General features: G+C 35.3%; 1 protein-coding gene across 9 annotated transcripts in view; it reads right to left on the bottom strand.

Annotated features, from left to right (window-relative positions):
- The window catches only part of Lar (tyrosine-protein phosphatase Lar), a 1,190,865-nt gene that overhangs the window by 456,610 nt on the left and 708,880 nt on the right, over positions 1-25,375 (bottom strand). For 5 of the 9 annotated variants that reach the window (XM_067129424.1, XM_067129416.1, XM_067129407.1 and 2 more), the window contains one exon: positions 21,507-21,800. In XM_067129424.1, the coding sequence (XP_066985525.1) occupies positions 21,507-21,800 (294 nt within the window). Of the gene's footprint in view, positions 1-21,506; positions 21,801-24,147; positions 24,274-25,375 lie in introns of all 9 variants that reach the window. The other 4 variants (XM_067129385.1, XM_067129376.1, XM_067129357.1 and 1 more) reach the window with 1 other exon arrangement.

Genomic DNA, 25,375 nt, shown 5'->3' on the forward strand with positions numbered 1-25,375 from the left:
TATATATATATATATATATATATATATATATACATACAGTATATATATATATATATATATATATATATATATATATATATATATATATATATATATATATATATATATATATATATATAATGTAATGCTATGTGTGTTTGTGTGTAAAGCAGTATATGGAAAATTTAACATAAAAACATGGGGTGCATGTACTATAGCTATACATACATACATATATATATATATATATATATATATATATATATATATATATATATATATATATATATATATATATACATATATATATAGCATACATACATACAAACACATACCCATTTCATATTCCCTAAAAACTCTCTTTTAACTTAACGAGTTAAATCCAAAATCGACATGCAAAAAGCCAAAGGACATGAACAATGTTTAAGTAAAGCTGACAGATCAACCCTTAGAAAAAGGAATGACGAGGGAAAGGTAAAAGCTCCTTGACCGATATCAAGACAGATTTTCTCTTCGGAACAAAAATGCCTTTGGTTAAAACGTAGGAAGAAACGGAGACGTGAAGATTGAAGAGAGTGTCATGAATACCATTACGAACGACTACATAAAATGACACTTGCAGTGACGTCTTTTCTAGCCTTTTCTCTCAGTTGTGTTGACATCACTATTTCTTTCTTAACTTTATCTTGAAAAGCAATATTATATATACACACACACATATATATATATATATATATATATATATATATATATATATATATATATATATATATATATATATACATACATACCATAATAGTCTCGGTAATTGGGCGGCTACTTGGAAATCTTAGCTTAATGATGAATAATATTGCCAAGACCAGGAAGAACATTTTTTTATTATACGAGCTTTCGAGGTATATAACCTCATCATCAGGCCGAAAAACCGACAAGGATGAGAATCAATGAAATTACAATAAAATGAATTGTCATAATAAATCTTCAGCAAAAATACTAACCAAATATATAAAACGAACAGTTAATACAAACTAAAAGGGTGAGATGCAAAATAACGAAAAATCAAAAACAAACACAAACATAAAAATATAAAAATAAGGTGAAATGTAAACAAACTACCACTCACAAAGTAAAATATTTAACGACCCAATTTTGCACCTACTATGAAATTACACGATAGCTAGTTGAATACCAGACGAGTTGTTGTTCAATTCCGGTTTCATCTTTTTAATAACCAGCCACTCTGAAATCAGAAAGGTCCAGTCTATTTGAACAAAAAGACAGTACTTGAAAATCCAGGTCAGTGAAAGGATGGTCCTGTGCTAAACTGTGTTCCCTAATGGCAAAAAGGGTGGTTTGGAAAGAGGAAACCTAGTTCTAAAATTCAGTGTCTGAGCCAGCGGGAACTGGATCCCACGTATCGCAGACCACACTGCGAACAAGTGAACAAGTAAACGACACTGGAATTAAGGTCCACAGGCAGAGTAGGCTTCTCTCTCAGAAGTGATCTTACAGTAAAAGGATTATTGAAAACAAACCGGAAACTAATTTGAGGGAAACAATGCTTAAGTATTTCTTGTAACTTTTTTCGGACCATATAGCTATTATGACCAAGGTAAGGCAATTTAATGTACTTCACATCTTTATTAGCAGTACTGTACACCGGTCTGGGACAAAACTTTTCATTTAAAAAAATTTTCAGAACTTTGTAAAATACAAAAATGGGATACGAGTTTTCAGAAAAATAATTCAGGAGGAAGACCATATCTTGATGAAAAAATTAAAATCACAACAAACATTGTAGGCTCTATTTATCAAAGTGCATATTGAATTCATCTTATACAACTTTAGTGAAAAACTGAGGTAATTCAATCCCAAGCCAGTAAACGTACTTTTCCTATATTAACAGAGGTCTCAAATTTGCCACCATTTCTGTATACCTGTACATCTAAAAATGACAACTTATTATCCTGTTCTGTCTCACAAGTAAAAGAAATGTTAGGGTGACGAGAATTAAAATATTCAAAAAACAAATCAACATGTGAAAATTCCTTAAACATAAGGAAAGTATCATCTACATACCTACGATAATACAAGGGTTTGAAAGCACTAGGGCATTCGGACATCCAAATCCTTTCACACTAACCTATGAACAATCCGCATATACAGGTCCAAGTAGGTGTGGGAATTTCCCACACCTACTCCATTTATTTGATTATATAATTTACCATCAAAAGTAAAAATGCCATCAGCAGTTGCTAAATGTAATAATTTTTGCAAGTCTATTTTATTTAGTCCAAACACTGATAAGTGGTTTTCACATATTAAGAATAATGTCGGTTGTTTCTTTTAGTGGGATATTGGTGAAAAGGGAGGTTACGTCGAAACTAACCATTACAACATCTTGGTTAAAATCGAAAGAGCATAATTTTTTTAACAAATTTGGAAAAATTTGAGATGTTAAATTCACTTAAAGTTAGAGAGTTTAAAACTGGAACTAAAAACTTAGACAGGTTATAACTAAAAGTACCAACTGAAGAAATAATAGGTCTTAAAGGGTTTCCTATTTTATGTTCCTTAGGCAGACCGTACAAATAACCAGGCTTAGACCCTGAAGCAAATAAAGAACTATATGTAACTTCCCCAATCTTATTTCTCAGACCTCTTAGCAACCTATTTAGTTTGTCTTCTAATTTCAAAATGTGACTCGCAATATCTACATTTAAAATCCTAAATTTTGTATTGTCGGAGAGTATTTCATTAATTTTACCTAAATAATCGGACCTATTCATTAATAAAACACCCTACCTTTATCTGGCTTGGTAATAACTATACTGGTTATTTGTACGGTCTGCCTATAAGACCCACTATTTCCTCAATTGGTACTTTTAGTTATAACCTGTCTAAGTTTTTAAGTTTTAAACCCAACTTTAAGTGAATTTAACACCTCAAATTCTTCCAAATTTGTTAAGAATTATGCTCTTAAAATTTTAACCAAGATGTTGTAATGGCTAGTTTCGACGTAACCTCCCTTTTCACCAATATCCCACTAAAAGAAACAACCGACATTATTCTTAATATATATCTGAAAACCACTTATCAGTGTTTAGCCTTAATAAAATAGACTTGCAAAAATTATTACATTTAGCAACTGCTGATGGCATTTTTACTTTTGATGGTAAATTATATAATCAAATAGATGGAGTAGGTGTGGGAAATTCCCACACCTACTTGGACCTGTATATGCGGATTGTTTCATGGGTTATTGTGAAAGGGCTTGGATGTCTGAATGCCCTAGTGCTTTCAAACCCTTGTACAGTATTATCGTGGGTATGTAGATGACACTCTCCTTGTGTTTAAGGAATTTTCACATGTTGATTTCTTTTTTTAATATTTTAATTCTCGTCATCCTAACATTTCTTTTACTTGTGAGACAGAACATGATAATACGTTGTCATTTTTCGATGTACAGGTATACAGAAATAGTGGCAAATTTGAGACCTCTGTTTATATAGGAAAAGTACGTTTACTGGCTTGGGATTGAATTACCTCAGTTTTTCACCAAAGTTGTATAAGATGAATTCAACATGCACTTTGATAAATAGAGCCTACAATGTTTGTTGTGATTTTAATTTTTTTCATCAAGATATAGTCTTCCTCCTGAATTATTTTTCTGAAAACTCATATCCCATTTTTGTATTTTACAAAGCTCTGAAAAAAATTTTTTAAATGAAAAGTTTTGTCCCAGACCGGTGTACAGTACTGCTAGTAAAGATGTAAAGTACATTAAATTGCCTTACCTTGGTCGTAATAGCTATATGGTCCGAAAAAAAGTTACAAGAAATACTTAAGCATTGTTTCCCTCAAATTGTTTCCGGTTTGTTTTCAATAATCATTTTACTGTAAGATCACTTCTGAGGGAGAAGCCTAGGCCTGTGGACCTTAATTCGTGTGTCGTTTACTAGTTCACTTGTTCGCAGTGTGGTCTGCGATACGTGGGATCCAGTTCCCGCTGGCTCAGACACAGAATTTTGGAACACAGAGGTCTTTCTATTAGAACTAAGTTTCCTCTTTCCAAACCACCCTTTTCTGCCATTAGGGAACACAGTTTAGCACAGGACCATCCTTTCACTGACCTGGATTTTCAAGTACTGTCTTTTTGTTCAAATAGACTGGACCTTTTTGATTTCAGAGTGGCTGGTTATTAAAAAGATGAAACCGGAATTGAACAACAACTCGTCTGGTATTCAACTAGCTATCGTGTAATTTCATAGTAGGTACAAAATTGGGTCGTTAAATATTTTACTTTGTGAGTGGTAGTTTGTTTACATTTCACCTTATTTTTATATTTTTATGTTTGTGTTTGTTTTTGATTTATCGTTATTTTGCATCTCACCCTTTTAGGTTGTATTTACTGTTCGTTTTATATATTTGGTTAGTATTTTTGCTGAAGATTTATTATGACAATTTATTTTATTGCAATTTCATTGATTCTCATTCTTGTCAGCTTTTCAGCCTGATGAGGTTTTATACTTCGAAAGCTCGTACAATAAAGAATGTTCTTCTTGGTCTTGGCAATATTATTCATCATTAAGCTAAGATATACCGTAATATATATATACCGTATATATTATATACACACCTAAATACATATGTACACATACTTACATACATACATACATACATACATACATACATACATACATACATACATACATACATACATACATACATACATACATACATACATACATTTATATGGAACTAGATAAAAAATACTGATGCACCAGCCTCATTAAACAATTAATTTGGTTGATTTTCAGCAATTTTCTTGATACTATGATTTTTTGACTGAGGTCGAGAACCTGGAGGCTGGTTGTACAAATATCTGAAGTGTTTCAAATGTTTACTGCTAATATGAAGCGGCAAAGCCAGATTAAATAATCGTTCAAACTTATAGTATTCACACACAGTATGTTGTAAACAGCTGGCAACTAGGTAGTGGTAGTTAGAAGCAAGATCCCTGAAAACGATGGTTTGCAGGTACCTGCATTTACAAGAAGCACCACTTGTTTATAGTTCCTTTCAAAAGTAACTGTCTACTCTTTGTTAAGAGATGTGCACTACCCGCCTTAAGACTAGCAAATTTTCTAGTCTCTAAAATATACTTCAGTATGAGGTCTTATTAGTTTCGTCACCAGCATCGATAATGCTCCCAATCTGTACGGGATAAAAAAATTTTACCAACTATCTCTCCATATTTGTTGTCAGGAACATCTTTACACATTTATAGAAACAAAAACACAATATAACTTGTGTCAACAGTATTAAAGTTTAGACCACTAATAGTTTTACGTTAAATGATCACGATATCCAAATTCCTCATTTATTTTTCAAGAATCTGTAAAATCTTTCGATCTGCTGTAAACCGAACAAAACACTTTGTGTTAATTTGGACCATATTCCAAATCTGAGGAAACAAAAAATGCAGTTCTCCCAGTACGCGCCGGTACCCTGAAGTCCTAAACAGTCCTGAAATCCCAAGGATATTTAGCTTTATTTTGTGCCATTTCTGTCTGTATACAGACTCAACTTCAGATTCAGTTGACGGGCTTCACTGAAGCAACAGTCACTACTGATCCAGAAAGCTAGAACTTAGGTGTAAATGTGCACATGAGAATTTACAGAAACTCTAAAAAGTTCAACTTATTTTTAATTACAGGGCCAAAACGTTTTTGTTTTGAAAAGATACTTGAGTAAATCATAAATTTATTCTGGCTGTATACACATACACACACACAAACACACTTTCACAGAAAGAACAACCTGAACGTTGCGCGTTTGGTTATCCAAGATCATATATATATATATATATATATATATATATATATATATATATATATATATATATATATATATATATATATATATATATATATACAATACAGCACGAAGGAACGCGTGCTTGAAAATATCACTAAGTCCACGTCGGAAGGTGAGTGAAAACCGGGACTTCGAACAAGTACTTTCGTAGTTTATTCTAGAATAAACTACAGAAGTACCTGTTCAAAGTCCTGGTTTTCATTCACCTTCCGACGTGGGACTTAGTGAGATATATATATATATATATATATATATATATATATATATATATATATATATATATATATATATATATATATATATATATATATATATATATATATATATATATATATATATATATATATATATATAAATGCTTATACTAACAAAATATCACATACAGTTAAAACATCATATATATATACTTAAAAATTCTATAAAAAAAAAAACTAAAAATTTTACGTCTCTCTACGCAATGTATGTACACTGGAAACTGAAATAGCTTTCAAACGCCTGGACTAGCAAAGAAAATAAAAAAGCGTGGAAAATACAAACAAACAAAGAACAAAGCTCCTCGTTTCTAACTAGGTTATTTACGCTTAATGTGTGTAAGAAAAATGGCCTAGCACTAAGAAAACTTCTGTAATCCTTTTTTGGCAGAGATTTGAGCTCACAACAAAGGAAGGCTTCCGCATTCATCAGCTCAAGTCGTGTTCATTAAAAAAAGAATCAGAAAGTGAGATGCTTGTAACAACTTCTTTCTCTCTGGCTGTAATGCAAGACTGTTGTCTTAATCTTGCTCCTGAGAGAGAGAGAGAGAGAGAGAGAGAGAGGTGGTGCGGTATTTAATTTTTTCTTGGACTTGTAATTTGTTTCTAATGCATCGATCGATCGATCGAGAGAGAGAGAGAGAGAGAGAGAGAGAGAGAGAGAGAGAGAGAGAGAGAGAGAGAGAGAGAGGGTGCTGTTTTTAATTTTGGCTTGATCTCGTAATCTGTTTCCAATCAACCCACAGAGAGAGAGAGAGAGAGAGAGAGATGGTGCTGTATTTAATTTTTTCTTGTACTTGTAATTTGTTTCTAATGCATAGAGAGAGAGAGAGAGAGAGAGAGAGAGAGAGAGAGAGAGAGAGAGAGAGAGAGAGAGAGAGAGAGAGAGAGGGTGCTATTTTTAATTTTGGCTTGATCTCGTAATCTGTTTCAAATGCACCGAGAGAGAGAATTCGATTATACGCATCTCGATCGGGATTGTAAATCAACCTTCGAGCATTTAAGAAATCCAAGATGCAGATTTCTTGACTAACCCAAAGCATCTAAGCTAACTGGTATAGTATATGACATTAATGTTGAAAAAGTGAAACACTTATCATCTTCAAGCAGGCAGCACGGGGAAGCCATTAGTCTTTCTATGTAATTTCTCTTCCAACAATTTCATTTTTATACTTGACACAAAATAAAGGTATTATTCTGAGCAAATTATAAACAATAAACGTTTTTAAACACCTGTGTTGCTTCATTCTCTAAATCCATTTGAAATTAAATAAATCTTGAAATTTAATTCCCATCATAAAACCCTTTTCTACAAAGATGAACATCGTTCTCCAGGACCAGTTCACGGGCTGACAAAAAGAATAATCGAAAAAATAAAACGGAAACTTATTCTTAGAATCAAGAATCTGACCAAGATTTACACGAGAAGCACGGACAAATCTTTGCATACGCAAAGAGGAAATATCCATTCGTACTTACATTTCCTACATTTGTTATCTGTCTAAATCTATTCACAATGTGAGTGGGTTTCCATTTTATATTTGGCATTCACTCCTCTTCCACGTTAGGGATTTTTTTTTATATGGAAGGTTGCTCAGCAAATTAATGGCCATACAGTGTTCTTCCATATGAACCTTTATATCTTTTTGAGTAATATCAATAATGATATTCATCATATTTCACATGGTTAGTGAAACCAGGCAGAGATTCTACTAAAACTAAGTAGGATGACAACAAAAACCGCTCCAGTGAAATCAAGGCCAAAAATTCTTCAACCCACTTACAGAGAAAAATTATTAAAGATTAATAAATATGGACATAAACCCCTCCCGTGAAAAGAAAAACGATGATCAACAGCCTAATGACAAATACTTTCCTAAAGTAAGGAGTTCACACTATAGTGAAAGCATGTCACAAACACACGTCAGCACCTTACAGCATAAATATTACAAAACGTAAGTGGAGAAAACATCTTTGACATAACTGGATAATCGTATGAAGATCTGACTTAAACTTCCTGACCCATTAACGCGTTGACTTGTATTCAATCTGCTTGTCATGAATGTGCGATAAATTAGCGACGCGTGTTCATGAATAGTTTACTGCAGTGTGGACATATGCTACGAAGAAACTAAACAATTCTCCACTATATCTTGGAAGACCTTCCACAGATTAATAAGTTTTCAACGTTGAGAAAACAATCAACTTTTCTATTTGGGAATAACAGTAAATAAGTAAAAAATGCGCCGAAGTTTCTTCGGCGCAATTGAGTTTTCTGTACATCGTATATAAGCAAAATCCACCCCTCTTTGCAGCTAAGCCCCGCCTACTGCTTACGTCACGACCATCCCTTACAGCAGATTGGTCGGCAATGGTTTCGAAAAGTCGATTAACCTGTGGTTCTTTTCATCTTCATTAATATTGCAATGGTTGTTTTACCGAGCTAAAATATGTTCTGCTGATTATCAAAAGGAAACGTTATATTATCCCCTGAAATAAAATCATAATAAGCACCTCTCTAAAAATAGTGAAAAAATAGGAAAATATGAATGAAGTCATGAGCGTTCCGCTATGCTGCAATGATGTTTTTCGTAAATGAAGTTCACCTGAATGCGGAGGTGACTCAGGGAATGTCGTGTTCGAATCAGTGCACTTGAATTACAGGACAATAATAATTACTGTCTGATATTGTCAAGCGTGTTTGCCATTCTGAACTTAAACACAAAGACTTTCTCATTTTACATTGAATTTGGGAAATTTTACTACATTTTAATAGTCATAAAATCGATTTAATTGCAATCGTTTACACATTCGGTGGGATGACAAGCAGTGACTACACTCTACTAAACCAGAATAAGCCTGTGTTTAACTTAAAGTTACAATATGATAGGTTATACGAGTCATTTGGATATAATTTGCTCAGAATTTTTCTTAAGGACATAAAAAATGACGTAGACCTGTAATGCCCTATGTCTTTTTGCAGGTTTATGCAGCTTATGACGTTTGGATTATAGGCCTATCCCTATCTTATATCCAGCCGTTTTATTGTGCTTCTTGTTGTGGTTATTCTTGTTTTTGTTGTTGCTGTTATGGTGGTTGTAGTGTCTTCGAAAATTTTTCATATGGTAACCTAACATTGCAGAATAAACGTAGACCTACTCATATGATACTAGGGTAAAGAATCATCTGCCTACTATTGTTAACTGAAATTTAGTCATTTGTTTTAATTAAAAGTAATCGAGCTATTTATGAATATAGTCTACTTTAGAATATTCTCATAACAAGAGAGAGAGAGAGAGAGAGAGAGAGAGAGAGAGAGAGAGAGAGAGAGAGAGAGAGAGAGAGAGAGAGAATTTACTGACTCTTAAGAATGCCCCCAAAAGCAAAATGAATCATGGGCTATTCCAAGACTGGTTTGGGTCATCTCATCCATAACTTTTTCAGCTATCATTTATTTTTGCCTTATTTAGTTGAGTATCTGATGATTCCTTCCTACCATAACCTTCATTTTCATAGAAATGCTACAGCAGCCTTATATTTACTCATCACAATAATATAATTTGTTGTCCCTTTTGTAAATATATTTTCAGTATAATTCATTGCAAGCAGTTCGATAGTTGTATGTAAGGTTGAGAGCCCCATGATTGGTCATGTGTGTCATCGGCTACATGCCCACAAATTTCTCTGTAGTATAAGTGGCTTTACTTTTACTATGGCCATCGACGCAAGTACTCTACACATGTATGTGTATATGCACATGCTTATACGTGTACATTTCATCGTATGCATATATACATTATATATCGTGGGGTCGGAGCTACCATATTAATCAAAAGCTACTCTATTTCCAACAGATACGGGTGAAAACTATTTGCAATAAAAAATTGACGCGTAGGCCCATGCCCTGTCATTGCCTCAAATACAAGTATTTTATATGTAGGCCTAATCTCACAATGATATTAACATTTGACATGCAGGATTATGATGAATTAACACCCTAATATTAGAACTGTCTGCACAAGTCATTTTAATTAATGTGGTCTACGTGGAATCGCTTATGTAGGCCAACACCAATTTAAAATAAAAAAAAAGCAAGATGTTTGTGTATTTAGGCTGCACATAATCAAAATAAAAAAAAAAAGATGCACAGACAGAATGCTCCAAGATCTTCGTGATGATGTTATATAATTTACTATATCTGTAATCGGAGATATCAATTGCATACTTCACAATTCCGGGAACTCAAATCTGTGGTGGCATCATTCTTGCACGGAGCTCAACATGACCGAGCGAAGTCAAACCCGCACTGGCAATCTTTTGGACTTAACTGGTGTGACATCATTCCCCCTTCGAGAGCTAGCCAATCACTGGCGTGCAAAGGACCGTAGATTTTGCTTATCATCAAGGCCACCAAAAATAAATCTATCTTTCGGTGGACTAGGTATAATGCTGTATGAGCCGCGGCCCATGAAACTTATACCACTGCCTGACGGTGGCCTGGCCTATATCGTTGCCAGAAACACGATTATGGCTAACTTTAACCATAAATAAAATAAAAACTACTGAGGCTAGAGGGCTGCAATTTGGTATGTTTGATGACTGGAAGGTGGATGATCAACATTCCAATCTGCAGCCCTCTAGCCTCAGTAGTTTTTAAGATCTGAGGACGGACAGAAAATAGTGCGGACGGACTGACAAAGCCGGCACAATAATTTTCTTTTCAGAAAACTAAAATAAAAAATCCTTCCTACAAACGTCAAAATAAGAGAATAAATGAAATTCCTTTCCACTTTGTTAAAAGAATAATCCAAGCCAATTAAAGGAAAAACAAGTCTCTCCAGCGAAAAGACTGAAAAAATGATCAAAACCGTTCCCACAAGATTTTGAAGAAATATTAACCCCTCGTGAGATATGAATACTTTTATCAAGTAAAACAGGCAGCACTTTCTACATGTGTGAAAAACTCCCCTCCAAAAAGAGGGAGATGAATTGATTTCAACATAGAAAAAATTAATATCACATAAAAAACACGTAAAACTCACCTCAGCTGACATAGGCGTTATACAGTAATTTAAAGTTTCTTACATAAGATAATTAAATTATGTACCTAAGACCTCGTCTAACCCAAAAGAAAGTGTACATCCCCCTAGATTTTGATCAACACGCGCACTGCAAGCATTCAAGGGGACTAACAGTATTTCTACTTCTTTCCACTTGTTTCCTGCAAGCATTCAAGGGGACTAACAGTATTTCTACTTCTTTCCACTTGTTTCAGTATTTATACTTTTCTACTTCTTTCCACTTGTTTCTAAGCATTCATAACAGTATTCTCACCTCTTTCCACTTGTTTCCTGCAAGGGGGCAACAGTAATACTTCTTTCCACTTGTTTTCTTCCATGCCACTTCATCCACGCTAAAACGCATTTTTGCAGCTCAGAAAACAACTGCCTGGCTGTCCTTTTCCTTTAAACAGTCGAACCGAATAATCTTTTTAAAATTACGATTTTATGTGCCGTCAGTACTTTTAACCTTTCCCTTTCCCTTTCCTTGACAAATGGAACCCAATGCAATGCAATGCCTTAAAGGATTTACCAAATACAAATAACTCAGCATCGCAAACTGACATAACGATGTTCTCAGAAACTGAAAACAGCAGGATTTCTACACAGAATGTTACACAAGAACTCAAACTTACCAAATGCATACTTTTCTCAGGCATCTTTCTAAAAGATAAAAATCGACATCGGCTTCCTGATTACAACTTTCAATATCACTAAGGTAAGAACGATCGCCTCTATACACATGCGGTAATGACGTGGCCGTTCGCGAGGCCAAATTAATAAGTGGAAAGGATTCTGAAGTAAAGAATCTGTCGGAAAATGGAAAACTTAATCTAGTAAATGGTTCCTTCGACGATTCCCTCTCTTTGCAAAGAGCAGGTCAGACATCTTTAATCAAGAATAAGGAACTGAACTTTTCCCTCTGAAGCAAATATAAAAACCTCTTTCAACAACCCTCCTTTCTCAAACCCCCAACTGCCAAACCAAAAGGGAGTAAAAAAAAAAAAAAAAAAACCCTAATGTCATTGTAAATGTTTGAGTTCAAACGAGAACACGAAAGCATTTTTATAGATTTCTTTTTTTACAGACAGGAAAGGGGCATTATTCTTGAAATTCGGGAGATCAATATACTTAATGATAATGTGGGAGACGATAAAAGAGATTTTTAGGTCGTCAAAAGGGATGTTAAGACGGAGGATATGAAATTATTCAAGATATCCACACGAGCGGGAAAAATCAAAGGAGACGGACAAGGGCGGGAGGAAGAGTAACCGTGTTTTATACCTTCCTCCCAATACCTCAACTTAATATTTATTCTTAATTAGGAGTGCCTCGATATGTCTGCCTTTATTTGCGTCGAAAACGTATGTCATAAACCAAAGCCTTGCTACAGACGCATAAAAAATTTGGTGAATGGAATACACCTAATTGATAGGTAAATATGAAAGAACGCGAAGAGATTAAATTAAATGAAACTGTGCACTAAAAATATTTACGTTATCCACTTGATTGTGGGTCTCAAAAGCTGAAATCTTCGTAAGCGTTACTTTAAGCGTGAAAACCTGAAACGCCAAAGAATAACAAATACTGCAACATTAACAAATTATCAATCTGATGTTATATGTGTTCTAATAACACATATATCATAGCAGATTCATAATTGTGTTAATGTATATATAATATATATATATATATATATATATATATATATATATATATATATATATATATATATATATATATATATATATATATATTTAGCTATATATATATATATATATATACAACTATAAACTTTAGCTAACAACTTTTCCCTGCTCCATAACACCCCCACTGATAACTCTGAATAACAACTCTCTTAAACTCTCTCTCTCTCTCTCTCTCTCTCTCTCTCTCTCTCTCTCTCTCTCTCTCTCTCTCTGTCACCCCCTTCCCATCCACCACCCCCTTTGGTGCCATTGATGTCTTACCCCCACAGAATTCTTTTCCAGATAGTAAGTCATATGTATACCGAAATTAAGTATGATAAATTCGTAAAGTTACTAAGTCTACAGGCATAACCAGCCCCATTTCACAAACAGAACCAGCCTGTTTCAGGGAAGCCCAGCCCACCCCCTTTGGTGCCCCTTGGTGCAAGTGATGTCTTACCACACAGTGCTGATTTCTAGATAGTAAGTCATAAGTATATAAAGTTTGGTTGAAAATGTTCAATGCATTTCAGAGTTATGCTGGCACATACACACACATATACATACATTTTATATATATATATATATATATATATATATATATATATATATATATATATATATATATATATATATATATATATATATATATATATATATATATATATATACTGTCACAAACGTCTTCATCGTTTCTCACGATTTTTCCCTCTTATTTTTTGTGAATATAAATTTAATTAAAATATTAATTCCCCGAGATGCAGTAATGTACATTTCAAAAGAAATACAAGTTGTTTTGATGTTTTCAAGCCAAGGGTTCCCATGTTTTCCCAGGCCAAGTTAAGCCAAGGCAGGTGACTAATGAGAATATGATTTATGATTGTAGCTGAAGTCATTACTGATCTGACCTGACCCTAGTAAGTTGCCCCTAAGGTGATATATTTAGCAGTCATTTGCAAGTAGCACATCCCTGCTGAGAGTGCCTTCTGCTGTTACCATTCTTCTCAATTCCCCAGTCACGCATATCCCTTCGCATTTCTCTGTTTTCCCTTGCCGTCCCAACTATCTGCGCTGACCTCAAGGGTAATTTTTCCTGACTTGACCCTCACCTGCATCTCCACCTACTGACACCTGCGCCCTCTGCCTACAAATCCCTAGACTCTCCCATCTCATTGTCACCCCACTGATACCTCTTTTTGAAACCTTTATCTGGCCACCATACAATGACCTTTATAGGTACCTGGCCAGATTAGCGACAAGCCCTGCAAAGGAGGACAATGGAGGACCCATTAAGAAGAGGCTGTCAGAAGTGTCAAAATACAACCATCGCTGGCAGACTGTGGTATATATACTGGCCCTGGCAAACCAATAATGAGCTAGTCCCTCTTCAGAAGTCACATTGCTAACATAAACTATGGTAGTCCCCCTTCAGATGTCTCCCTGCTTGTAGACTCTGTTCAACCTACTTCTGAAGACACACTGCTAGTATCCCCATGCTACAATGTCACTTAAGGTAGATTCCTCCTGACATCAGACACACACACGGCACATGATTGGCTGGTACTGAGAGGTCAACCTTACTTTCATTTTAATGTCTGTAGTCTTCTCAAACTTTAAATATGTTTACTTCATTTATCTGCTTTTGCCACAAGATAGGATGTCAACCATGGGATTCGGTATCACCTGATGACATCCCGTGTTTCCTGAAATCAGTAAGAGACTAAAACACAAAGTTTGAGTCCCAGTAAAAAAGAGTTTCATTCTTTATACCTGTTTTTACATATCGTTGATTTTGCATCATTCATGCAGCCAAGATAAAATAAAACTTGTGTTTTCACCAATAAATTCACCCTGAGTACGCTGGTGCCCTCCTTTTAGATCTACCAGTGAAGAGAAATGAAGAATATGTCTTATCCTTGCATTGTATTTGACCCTCTGAATAGTGCCGAGAGAGGTGGTCCCTGAATGACAACACCTTTGGACGCCGTTGATGCCTTCTCAGCAGACCCCTGGCAGGTACAAACCTGACATCTTGCCACAGACCTATGAGAAGTTTGAGTTTCAAGTTGTTTTTACCCCTTATTATGTCATTATACCTTTTCTAAATAAATGCTAGAATTCCCATTATGAATGTCGAACACTTTCCCTCAGAGATTCTTATATTTCCGTAATTGTATGGACATATCTGATAAGTAAAAACAGTTTAAAATCAAATGGATGCATCTGTATAATTTTCATTCATTTTGTTTCAGACAGGTGACATGACTATATGTATGATTTTCCGTTAAATTTTTTTTAAATAATGGTAATGACGTAACAAAATATGTAAGATTTTCTTTTCTTTTGTTCAGATCTGAAACATAATGAGTCAATGTAAGTGTGGTATCAACTGTAGATGATTTTATTTTTGTTTTATGACATGTCATCAGGTGAATTTCCATTCTTTTTGTTTAAATATCCGGACCATCAACAGTCTTCAATTCGTCTCATTATCCTACATGTAATCTATATAGTGATGCATCTTTTGGGAACATTTACCCTGAATAACCATTTGATATGTTTAGCCACACGGACATATATGATATTGGAGTGAGAGTATAAGAGTCATAATGGGAATTGTATGCATTTATTTACAGGAAATTTAATGACATAATTTTACGTAAATATTGTCGAAACTGCAAACTTCTCTTCACTAATTGATTTCAACGGTGCCTTAAAGATCTTAGTGGGCATCAGACCACCGTCTTCGGCACTATTCAAACTGAGTCAACTATTGCAACATAATACGACATATTTTCATTTTTAACTTTTCACACGTCTAAAATCTGAAAGCACCAACGTACTCAGTCAATTTATTGTATCAGAAAACACAAGTTTTATTTTATCTTGATCCAAACACATGATGCAAAATTGACAATATATAAAACAGGTATAAAGAATGAAATGCTTCTATCTATTTTACTATTGTAATATTTGTGTTTTATCTACTGATTTCAGGAAATCACGGTTTAGTTGTACAATTAATACCGAATCCTATGGTATGACCAAAACTTTCCTATCTTGTGTAAAACGTAGATAAATGAAGAAATATAAAAATATTTCAAGTTTTCTGAGCTACAGACATTAAAATGAAAACAGTGAGCTAGCTGCATATCCCAGTACCAGCCAATCAGAGGCCGCCAAACAAACGTCTCATATATCAAGAATCTACCTATGAATCGGCTATAGTTACCTATACAATATCACTCTATACCCTCCTGACACCACACGCATATACACACATCTCTGCTAACCTATTTACTGCTCTAGTCTTCTCACCCAACTTCATGCTACTGGACGCCCTCTGCTAGCCACCTCCCACAAGATGTCAACCTACTGAATCACCTGATGACATCCCCCTGTCCAGAAGTCACCGAGAGACTTTTGTTTGAGTCCCACTCAAAACAGTTCCTACGCTGCCTACACCGAAAATTGTTGTATCCAGCCACTCACCTATGTGCGCTGATGCCCTCCTAGTCTACCAGCGTCCCTATCCTTCATTGTATTTCCCTCTGGTGGGGGAGCCCTGAATGACAACGCTTCCGCTGATGCCCTACGGCAGACCCCTGGCTCTACAAACCTCACATCTTGTCCACAGACCTAAGGTAATGTGATTGGAAGTTGTTTGTTGGCCCCTTACCCATAACCTACCTGTTCTCCTATTTCCTGTACCCGTGTTCCTGATCCTCTCCCTCAGAGATTCTTGTGATTTTAATTGTGGTGGAATTGTGATCAGTAGTGACAGTTTAACTTTCATTAGCGTACTTGTGTTAACTCATAATCATTACTTAAGACAGTGCCCTAATATTTTGCCTATGTGAACTCGTTGTTTTACTTGATCCCACTTCTATGTGTTCAACTTTCCTACTCTTGCAGATCTGAAACATCGAGACCCTGTTGTGTGGTATCAACTGTAGATCAACGGTGCCACCTTCCTACATGTCCAGGTGCCATGTCCGGCGAAGATATCCGGACCATCAACAGTGCAACATTTTCGTTCATTGTAATCCCCCTACTCTGCATCTTTTGGATCCTCCCTGATAACCATTTGCTTGTTAGCCTATGAAAGGCCTAGAGTATAAGACTTGTGGTTGTTGCACTTTGCTCGAATACTTTGTGATCCTTTTGTGTGACGTAATTCTCTTCCAACTGATTTAGTGAATTATACTATTTAGTGGGCATCTTAAGTTTACCTCCAACCCTTGCATTTATTGGTAAATTTTGAGTATTTTTCACTTTTAACTTTTCCTGTTCACTGGAGTGCAGCCACCTTCAGTCAGGTGGAGTTATCAGAAACCTTATTTAGAGCCACCTTTCCAAACACATGGCATCACGAACATGAAATGTATATATATATATATATATATATATATATATATATATATATATATATATATATATATATATATATACATATACATATATATGTGTGTATATACACACACAGTATTGTAATTTAAAAAAAATCATAACCTATCTGAAAATTTATTTCATAGATAAAATTTAATTTTCCTTCTTTACCAGTCTATTATAATCACTATTTCTTAACTTCCTCCACTGCATTTCCAACTACTTACGAAAGGTCATTGCAATCTGCTAAACGAAACGCCGAAGATTTTTCATGAAAGGGATTTCATAAATATACAACTTAAAAGTATCTAAATTCCCAAAGGTTTATTCATGGAATAATGAAAAATTTAATTTTTCAGTTTTAACATCATCTAAAGAATCGCCAAACATTAGAGCTACGTATTAACCAAGGGTTAATCCCATATTCACCCTTTTCTCCTCGTTGTGTGAGATCAGGGAGCAAAGAATTAAAAAACTTTAATGTTTCATTTTCACTTAAGTTACATCGTCAAGTCAAAGGGTTCAGGAAACGCTTGGAAGTATGATAGTTTCACGTTCTGGAGGCGAAGAAATCGGACAGTTAAACCGGTTGATCTTCGTGTTTGTAATTTGTACAGCGTATATACAGTAGGATGAGACATAAGGATGCGACAACCAAACAACATAAAAAATAAAGCTAAGGAAACAGATCTTATGTTCATTCCTCATTCGCTATTTAAGTGGGTGAGTCCACTCTACAGTAAAACACGTCATAACTACACGGCGGCAACTCTTCTTTTACAAATAACAAACATACTGGAAATAGTCAACAATCGTGATTGGAAAACGGGCCTCTGGCCAACACTGTATAATGATAATAGGCACGTGTCAGAACTATCAATAGATCATTAACTTCTATTCAACGTATTTGTGATGTCTGAGCGATAAGTCACCAAGGTATGTTAATCACCTGTTTCACAGGACGCACCCTAAGCAAGAAAACAAGAACACCAAACTTACAGAGGATCTATCCTTACTAACATTGCCCTCTGAGGCTAAGGAATTATTTTAAGACCAGACTCCAAGATCTAAACTCTTTATTTGCGACCTGTACAAACCTCTACATGCCTCTACAATGCCTAAGTTATCACTACCCGTTTTACACGGAATATCACTCATCATCTCTCTCTTAACATTTACCCAACTGTCTACTGACCTTCACTGCCAATGCAAAGCTATTACCTAGAAACTGATAAAACATAATGATTCCTGTCTTATTTTAGTTTAACGGTACCCTATCTATATATCATCAATGTTCTACTGCTTATTTCTATTCTAACACAGTGTCTTAAGAACGCTGTGAAAAACTTCTTCATACAGCATATTTATGGGATCCGTGCACTAGGAGTTCACAAATGCCGACAGAAGGGTGACCAGTTTAGTCCTGTACATCTAATAAATCATGAAGACAACTTAGGTTTACTGACAATTTACTCTGCAATACAAAATTTAACGCTAAATGCAAGGAAACAGAAAACCTGACGAAGAAAGTAACACGTAAAAATTAAGAATATTTCCAAGCCATCTTTGAGGATGAAGGAGGCGGTGGAAAAAACAGCGTAGAACATATAAGTCCAGAGTCTGGTAAGTTTTTCCCAAATCACCGTAACAGGAAGCCTTCGGGGCAAACTTTTACTCATAAAATTTGCATTTCCAATTATTGACAAATATTCACTTAGGAAAAAAGAAGAAGAATGACAAATCTCCTGCACCTGAGGCCATTCAAGATAGATGCAATGATTTTATTACGACGCCATAAAGGTCGCTGGCGGATCACGAGTTTTATGAACTTGAAAAGAGTTTTATGTTACTTATTTTCACTCCACCTGGAGCATATTGCAGACCAGGATACTTCACTTATTTTTCTTGCTCATGAATATATTATTCCGTCTCCCCATATTAAGTAGGTACGCAGTAATATTAGCATCCGTATGAGATGTAACAAAATTTGTCAAGAAGGAAATCTTTGACTTATATTCAGGGTGATAAGAAATTATTTTTAAGCATTCAACATTATTTTCAAGGCAATTAGAATTCTGAATAAAGCATAAAACTGCAAAAAAATTATTTCTTCCTTTTGTCATTTTTAACAATCACCTTCAATCCTCCCATCGCTAACACCGCCTGACTTTTCATTGTGGCGCTGAATGGCCTTTTGGGTTCATTGCCACGGTGCTGATCGTACAGACATATCCATTAACCCAACGACGAAACTTCGTGAAAAAAAGTATTGATTAAAAGATAAACTGGTTGCAATTCAAATACCACAATTTTATCAGCATAAAAGTATTAGGCAAACTAATATGATGTCACAGCTACGCTCAAATGCACAAATATATTATGTACGCGACGTTTTATAGGAATATTGAAAACTCACGCAAAGGATTATATATGCCTAGTCACTAGTATCATTTTAAATATTTAGTTACTGCTAGTTTGTAGTCAGTCATTTATGTATAATAATTTTCAAACGATATCAGCAAACGAATGGACACTGGAAACTTCTTAATTAACATGACCAACAACGGCGACACTATTTAATGCCAGCACGTTTCCCAAGTGACGTCAAATGTCGCTGTAGCAATGCTGAGACTGTATGACGAATATTAAGTCAACTAAAACAAGAATATAGACCTCCATCAGAACTAACTTGTATAACAAGCAATAAGACCAAATGAACAATTCAAGTGACATGCCATTTTCCTAATGACTTCCTTGAAAAATTTTGTAAACAGACTTGACAAATAATAAAGCTGGAACGATGTTCATGAATTATATTGTTCTTCGCCTTGACTACCATCGCCGAACACGACGAAATTATAACAACTAATTCAAGGGTGTCAAAGCAGGTAAACAGGTAGGCGAGAAACCCAACAACATTACTTTTAACTTGAATAAAATGATCCCTTTTACCTACCCCAATTTCCTTCTGTCAGCAAAAAGAAACAATATAACCAATTAAAATTACCCATTTCATTATGCCCAAATCCACAAAACAAGTATAACAATATTCATCATATCTACAAACAATGACACTCCAAAGAGAGACAGGATGAAACAAATAGCGTAGGTGTTTTTAGTACATTCTAATACGTTAGTTATAATAGTCACTGCCTACGGAACCAGTGGCACACGATTAGTACTATACATCTGATAAAGCGACTATCATATTTATAAGCCAGCTTAATTATCCTTTGTTTTCTTACATTCATTTTCAAATATTTTCAGTCATGTGAGCTATGATCCAATACAAATTGCATGTACGAGTATTATGTATTTATGTATGCATGCTCTCTCTCTCTCTCTCTCTTAATATATATATATATATATATATATATATATATATATATATATATATATATATATATATATATATATATATATATGTGTGTGTGTGTGTGTGTGTATGTGTATGTATATAATTTCCATTATTGTACAAGTCGCAACTGCCCAGAGTTTACTGTAAGCTAACATCCTAGAAAATCTAACTTGATGTCTAATGTAGTATGCAGGACGTATATGTCAGGAGTTTAATTATGCCTCCACTTACGTTCTATGTCAAAAAAAAAACTGTTCAGCAAACACCCTACAAGTAAAATTGACGGATCATTTTCGTGTTCGGTGCCGGCAAGTTTTAATAAGCAAAAACTCGAAAAAATGTTAAAACATCAGAGCCTTCTTTCTTTGGGCCGTTAGGTAGTGATGTCATGATATAAATCATGAATGCATCCGTTTATTTTGGCAAAGGGTGACACCGATGGAACAGAAATGTACAAAATGTGACAAGTCAGTCATTTGTTTTTCTCTCAATAAATATCCTACATAAATACTATCCCACGTCAAGAATGCAAAAACTTTCAAGACTATTTTCCCTAGACATTTTGAGAAATTCATAATGGTATCGTGTACAAAGAAGCAAAGGAACAACATATAATTTCCCTACGTCAACAAAAACGCCTTACTTCCTCATCAGACACAATTAAATGGGCTATAATATTTCATATAATAATTATACCATTTATAAACATGTACTGTTCTAAAAAGTGATGCCCATCCTTTTCGCTTACACTATAACTCACTCACTTTTCCTTTTGGTTCTGATATAGCCTACCCCTCGCTCCCAACTGGAACACTGTCTTTGTTGAATGTTAACTGGTAATTATAAATGAAGTTGGAACAACACTCGAACATTTCCAACGTAAAACATCAGCATTACTTACGATCGTCAGAGATGACCTCCAGCTTGGCTTCGGCTTTGATGGTGTCTCCTGCTGGGTTCTCTGCTACGCACTCGTAAGTCGCCTCGTCTCTCTGAAACTTGACGGGCTCGATCCTCAGGATAGATCCGCCTGGAACGTCAAGGACGATGTATCTGGTGTTGCCGTTCACTCGCCTTCCGTTCTTGCGCCACTGAATCCTTGGCTCCGGATTGCCCATCGCACGGCAGGTGAACGAGGCCACGCGGTCGTTCATCACCCGCTGGTCTTGCGGACGCTCCACGAACTGTGGAGGATCTGCGGGGGAAACAAAACACAAAAATTAGTCGACAGTCAAAACAAGAAGAGAGTACCTCCCTGTATAGGGTTTTGGGTTGTTGCTGCTGGGAAGAGAAAAATCATTTGAATTGGAATATTTGGGAAACTGCATGAATACAAACAGACTATTCATACTTAAAAATACTTGAAAAAGACAAACGCTTAACCTAGGTTAATCATGTTACACTCGGATATCTCTTTGTAGTGACATGGATGCACACACCCACAAACACAAGCACAGAAATATATATACTTCATCGTTAAACTGGAGGAAGGATTGAAACAAGAAGTTGACCAAACGCTTTCGAGTTTTCACACATCCTCAAGGTGAAGAACAACTGGAAACATCATGGGTTTCGCATAAATATAAATGTTTTTATATTACATTTATATATGTATATGTATATGCATATATATACTGTATATATACACATTTATATATATATGTACAAGTATATACACACACACATATATATATATATATAAACAAAAATATATTTACACAAAAACATTTACATAAACATACATATATAATATATATATATATATATATATATATATATATATATATATATATATATATATATATATATATATATATATAACATTAAAAATTATGTACATAACCTCAAACAAATCAGAAATAATAAAAAGTCTCCTCTAACTGCAGAATTTAACTTCCTTGACACATTTAATAATAATGACAACATAGGCACTGTGAAGTGGAATATCTCGTCAAAAAGAGCATTACTTACTAAAATTAATCATAGTCTGACCTTTTGACATCAAAATCAACAGGTTTCTCCCTCTGCCCAAGTAGCATCTCTGTAGCAAGTATGAGACTAGAAGGTCGAAAGGTACTATTTATATGGTGTCTGTAATGTTGTCTAACCTGTTTCTCTTTTGACCTTGGTCTTTGATCCTGTAACTTCTTCCTTTGGCCACGTAGCATCACTATAGCAAGTGCGAGATTGGAAGGTCAAATGGTAAACTTTACATGGTGTTTAACACAGTGTTTAGTCTATTTATGATTCTGACCTTTTGATTTTAAAACATTTGGTCCCTTCCTCTAGCGAAGTAGCACCTCTGAACCAAATATGAGACTGAAAGGTCAAATGGAGCTCTTAACATGTCCCAACACTGTCTAACCTATTACTGACTCTGACCTTGACTTTTGACCCTTTTAACTCCAAAATCAGTAGGCAACCAAGCATTTGTGAAGTAATAAAGAAATCCAAAGGTCAAAGATAGTCTCTGTATTTTGTCAACAACACCGTTTTGGGTACACGCACACACGTTCAGACATATTGCTAAACCCTCTGCAACTCTTGAATGCTCTGGACTATAAAAAAAAATAATAATAATGGTAAAAAAGCACAAAGCGTCTACTTTCTTGCACAATGATTTCTAAGAGCTCCACAAAACTTCTTCCGTAATTGAAAGAGTCGAAAAGAAAATTCCTATTACTCATATGAAAAAAAGCCTCTACGGTGAAAACGAAAGCGAAAAATAAAAGCTGAACCAGTCTTTCCTAAAAATGTACAACAATAATCAAAATCATTCGAGACTCGTAACCATTTTCTCAATTAATCTTTCTGAAAGGTATATCGGGTAAAAGGAATGGGGAATGGTCCCATCATCCTGAATGGCAGCCTTTTTCAACGGTTCAATTCATTCCAAGTGCTAAAGCATCAACAAAAGACTGCATTGTTGCTTCTCTCTCTCTCTCTCTCTCACACACATACACACACACACACACATACATACACACGCGTGTGGACGCACACAGACAGATAGACACACATGAAGCAACCTTTTTAGTTAATCTGAGCTTACTAAATAAAAATGGAATAGTACTCAAAACAATATATCCATTTTTTTAACCTTAGTTTTTTTGCTACGCTACTATACACCTGGAACACAGAAATTCTTAGGCAAAGATTATTTCTAAAACATATTTCACCATAAAATGCTTACAAGTAAGTTATAAAAACCCAATCATTCCAGCTGAACATTAAGTAAAAGACACAAAACGAAATATGAAAACAAAGCTATTAACTTATGAGCTAATTTTTGTTTCATAAATATGCTAAGTCATGAACACTGTCAATTTCGACGCAACTGAGAAAACAGAACAAATGAACACACACACAGACACACACATAAATGGTACCAATCCATTCCCCAAACAGGCAAAAGGTAAAAGTAGGCCTCGCATTTCATTGGAAAATTCCATATTCCTCCACATCCGTAACATAAGGCCTTAATAGAAGAGAGCAAACAAATTCAATCCTCGAGGGGCGAATTCTATCGCCTCCATACTTACGAGTAATATACTCAATGAAGGTGAAGACTTTTTTAGGTTCCTCAGGAATTGTCGCTTCTTCTTCGCCCCCGCCGGGATCGCCTTCGGCGGTGCTATTCACAAAATTGGCATCTAACGTAGAAGGTACTGCAGCAGATGATTCAACAGTGGGAGAAAGGAGAAAATGGGAGAAACCCATACAGTTTCGCGGTTCCTTTTGGTCTCCCTCTTATTTTCATTTTTTTATTCACCTCTTTTAACAATTTTCTTTTATGTAAATTTTATCTCTTCATCGGATATGCCATTTCAGCTGAAAACCTCCCATCACCACTCACCTCTTCCAGGACGCTTTTACCAATGACCTGCCGTGCCCTGCCTTGCGTGCCATTTACCCTTTTTATGAACTATCCATACTCTCTTCATAATACATTATTCTAACTCTTTCCTAAGGACCCTGACCCATTTTACAAATCAGCTACCCTTAGCCACTGCTCAATGCAGTGCACTAGACTGTTCTTACACGCAGATTATCCCAATCCTATTATGAGACCGGATCTCACTTCATTACCAGAGGTAGATTTCTACTCGGTGAAAATTATCCCTATCGGGCTGATTAATAATCCGTCCCTAGACACGATCAGTCCTTTCTACTGGCCGCCTATTCGTAACCTATAGTAAAACATTCCCATTAAACTAACACCTTCCCATTCACAAGTGATCCCTTCTGATAAACTTATTCTTTTCCAGCAGGTAGTCATGTACATTTCAACAGAAACTCTCGATATTTCCTGAGACCTTCTATCACCATCTAAAAGAGACGTATCTTCCCCAACTATAAAGTTCACTTTCAAATTATGGTCCCTTCCTAAACACTTTTGTCTTTTCAAGAGATAACCTGTCCCTTCCCAGAAGATAGCCTATCATCTTCTAACATACTATGCAAAGAACAACCTATCCCCATCCCACAAGATACCTATTCTTCTTCTGGTTACCGATCCCATTACATCAGATACTTATCCGTTTTCAACAGAAACCTCCTATCTCCCAACAGGTACCCATCCCCTCTCAAAAGACACTCACAAATGTTCCAACAGAAGCCACCGCCCCTCGAATAGGCACCTATTCCGTTCCAACAAAAAGGTCTGTTCAAATCTGATCTACCGAACATTATTTGAATTCTGCAAACTCACACTTCAAGGAAGGCAGAGCACTGCGGAAGACATCGTCTCATATTTAATCCGAATTCAGT

This window comes from Macrobrachium rosenbergii, chromosome 3, assembly GCF_040412425.1.
Source record: "Macrobrachium rosenbergii isolate ZJJX-2024 chromosome 3, ASM4041242v1, whole genome shotgun sequence".
NCBI classification, from domain to species: Eukaryota; Metazoa; Arthropoda; class Malacostraca; order Decapoda; family Palaemonidae; genus Macrobrachium; species Macrobrachium rosenbergii.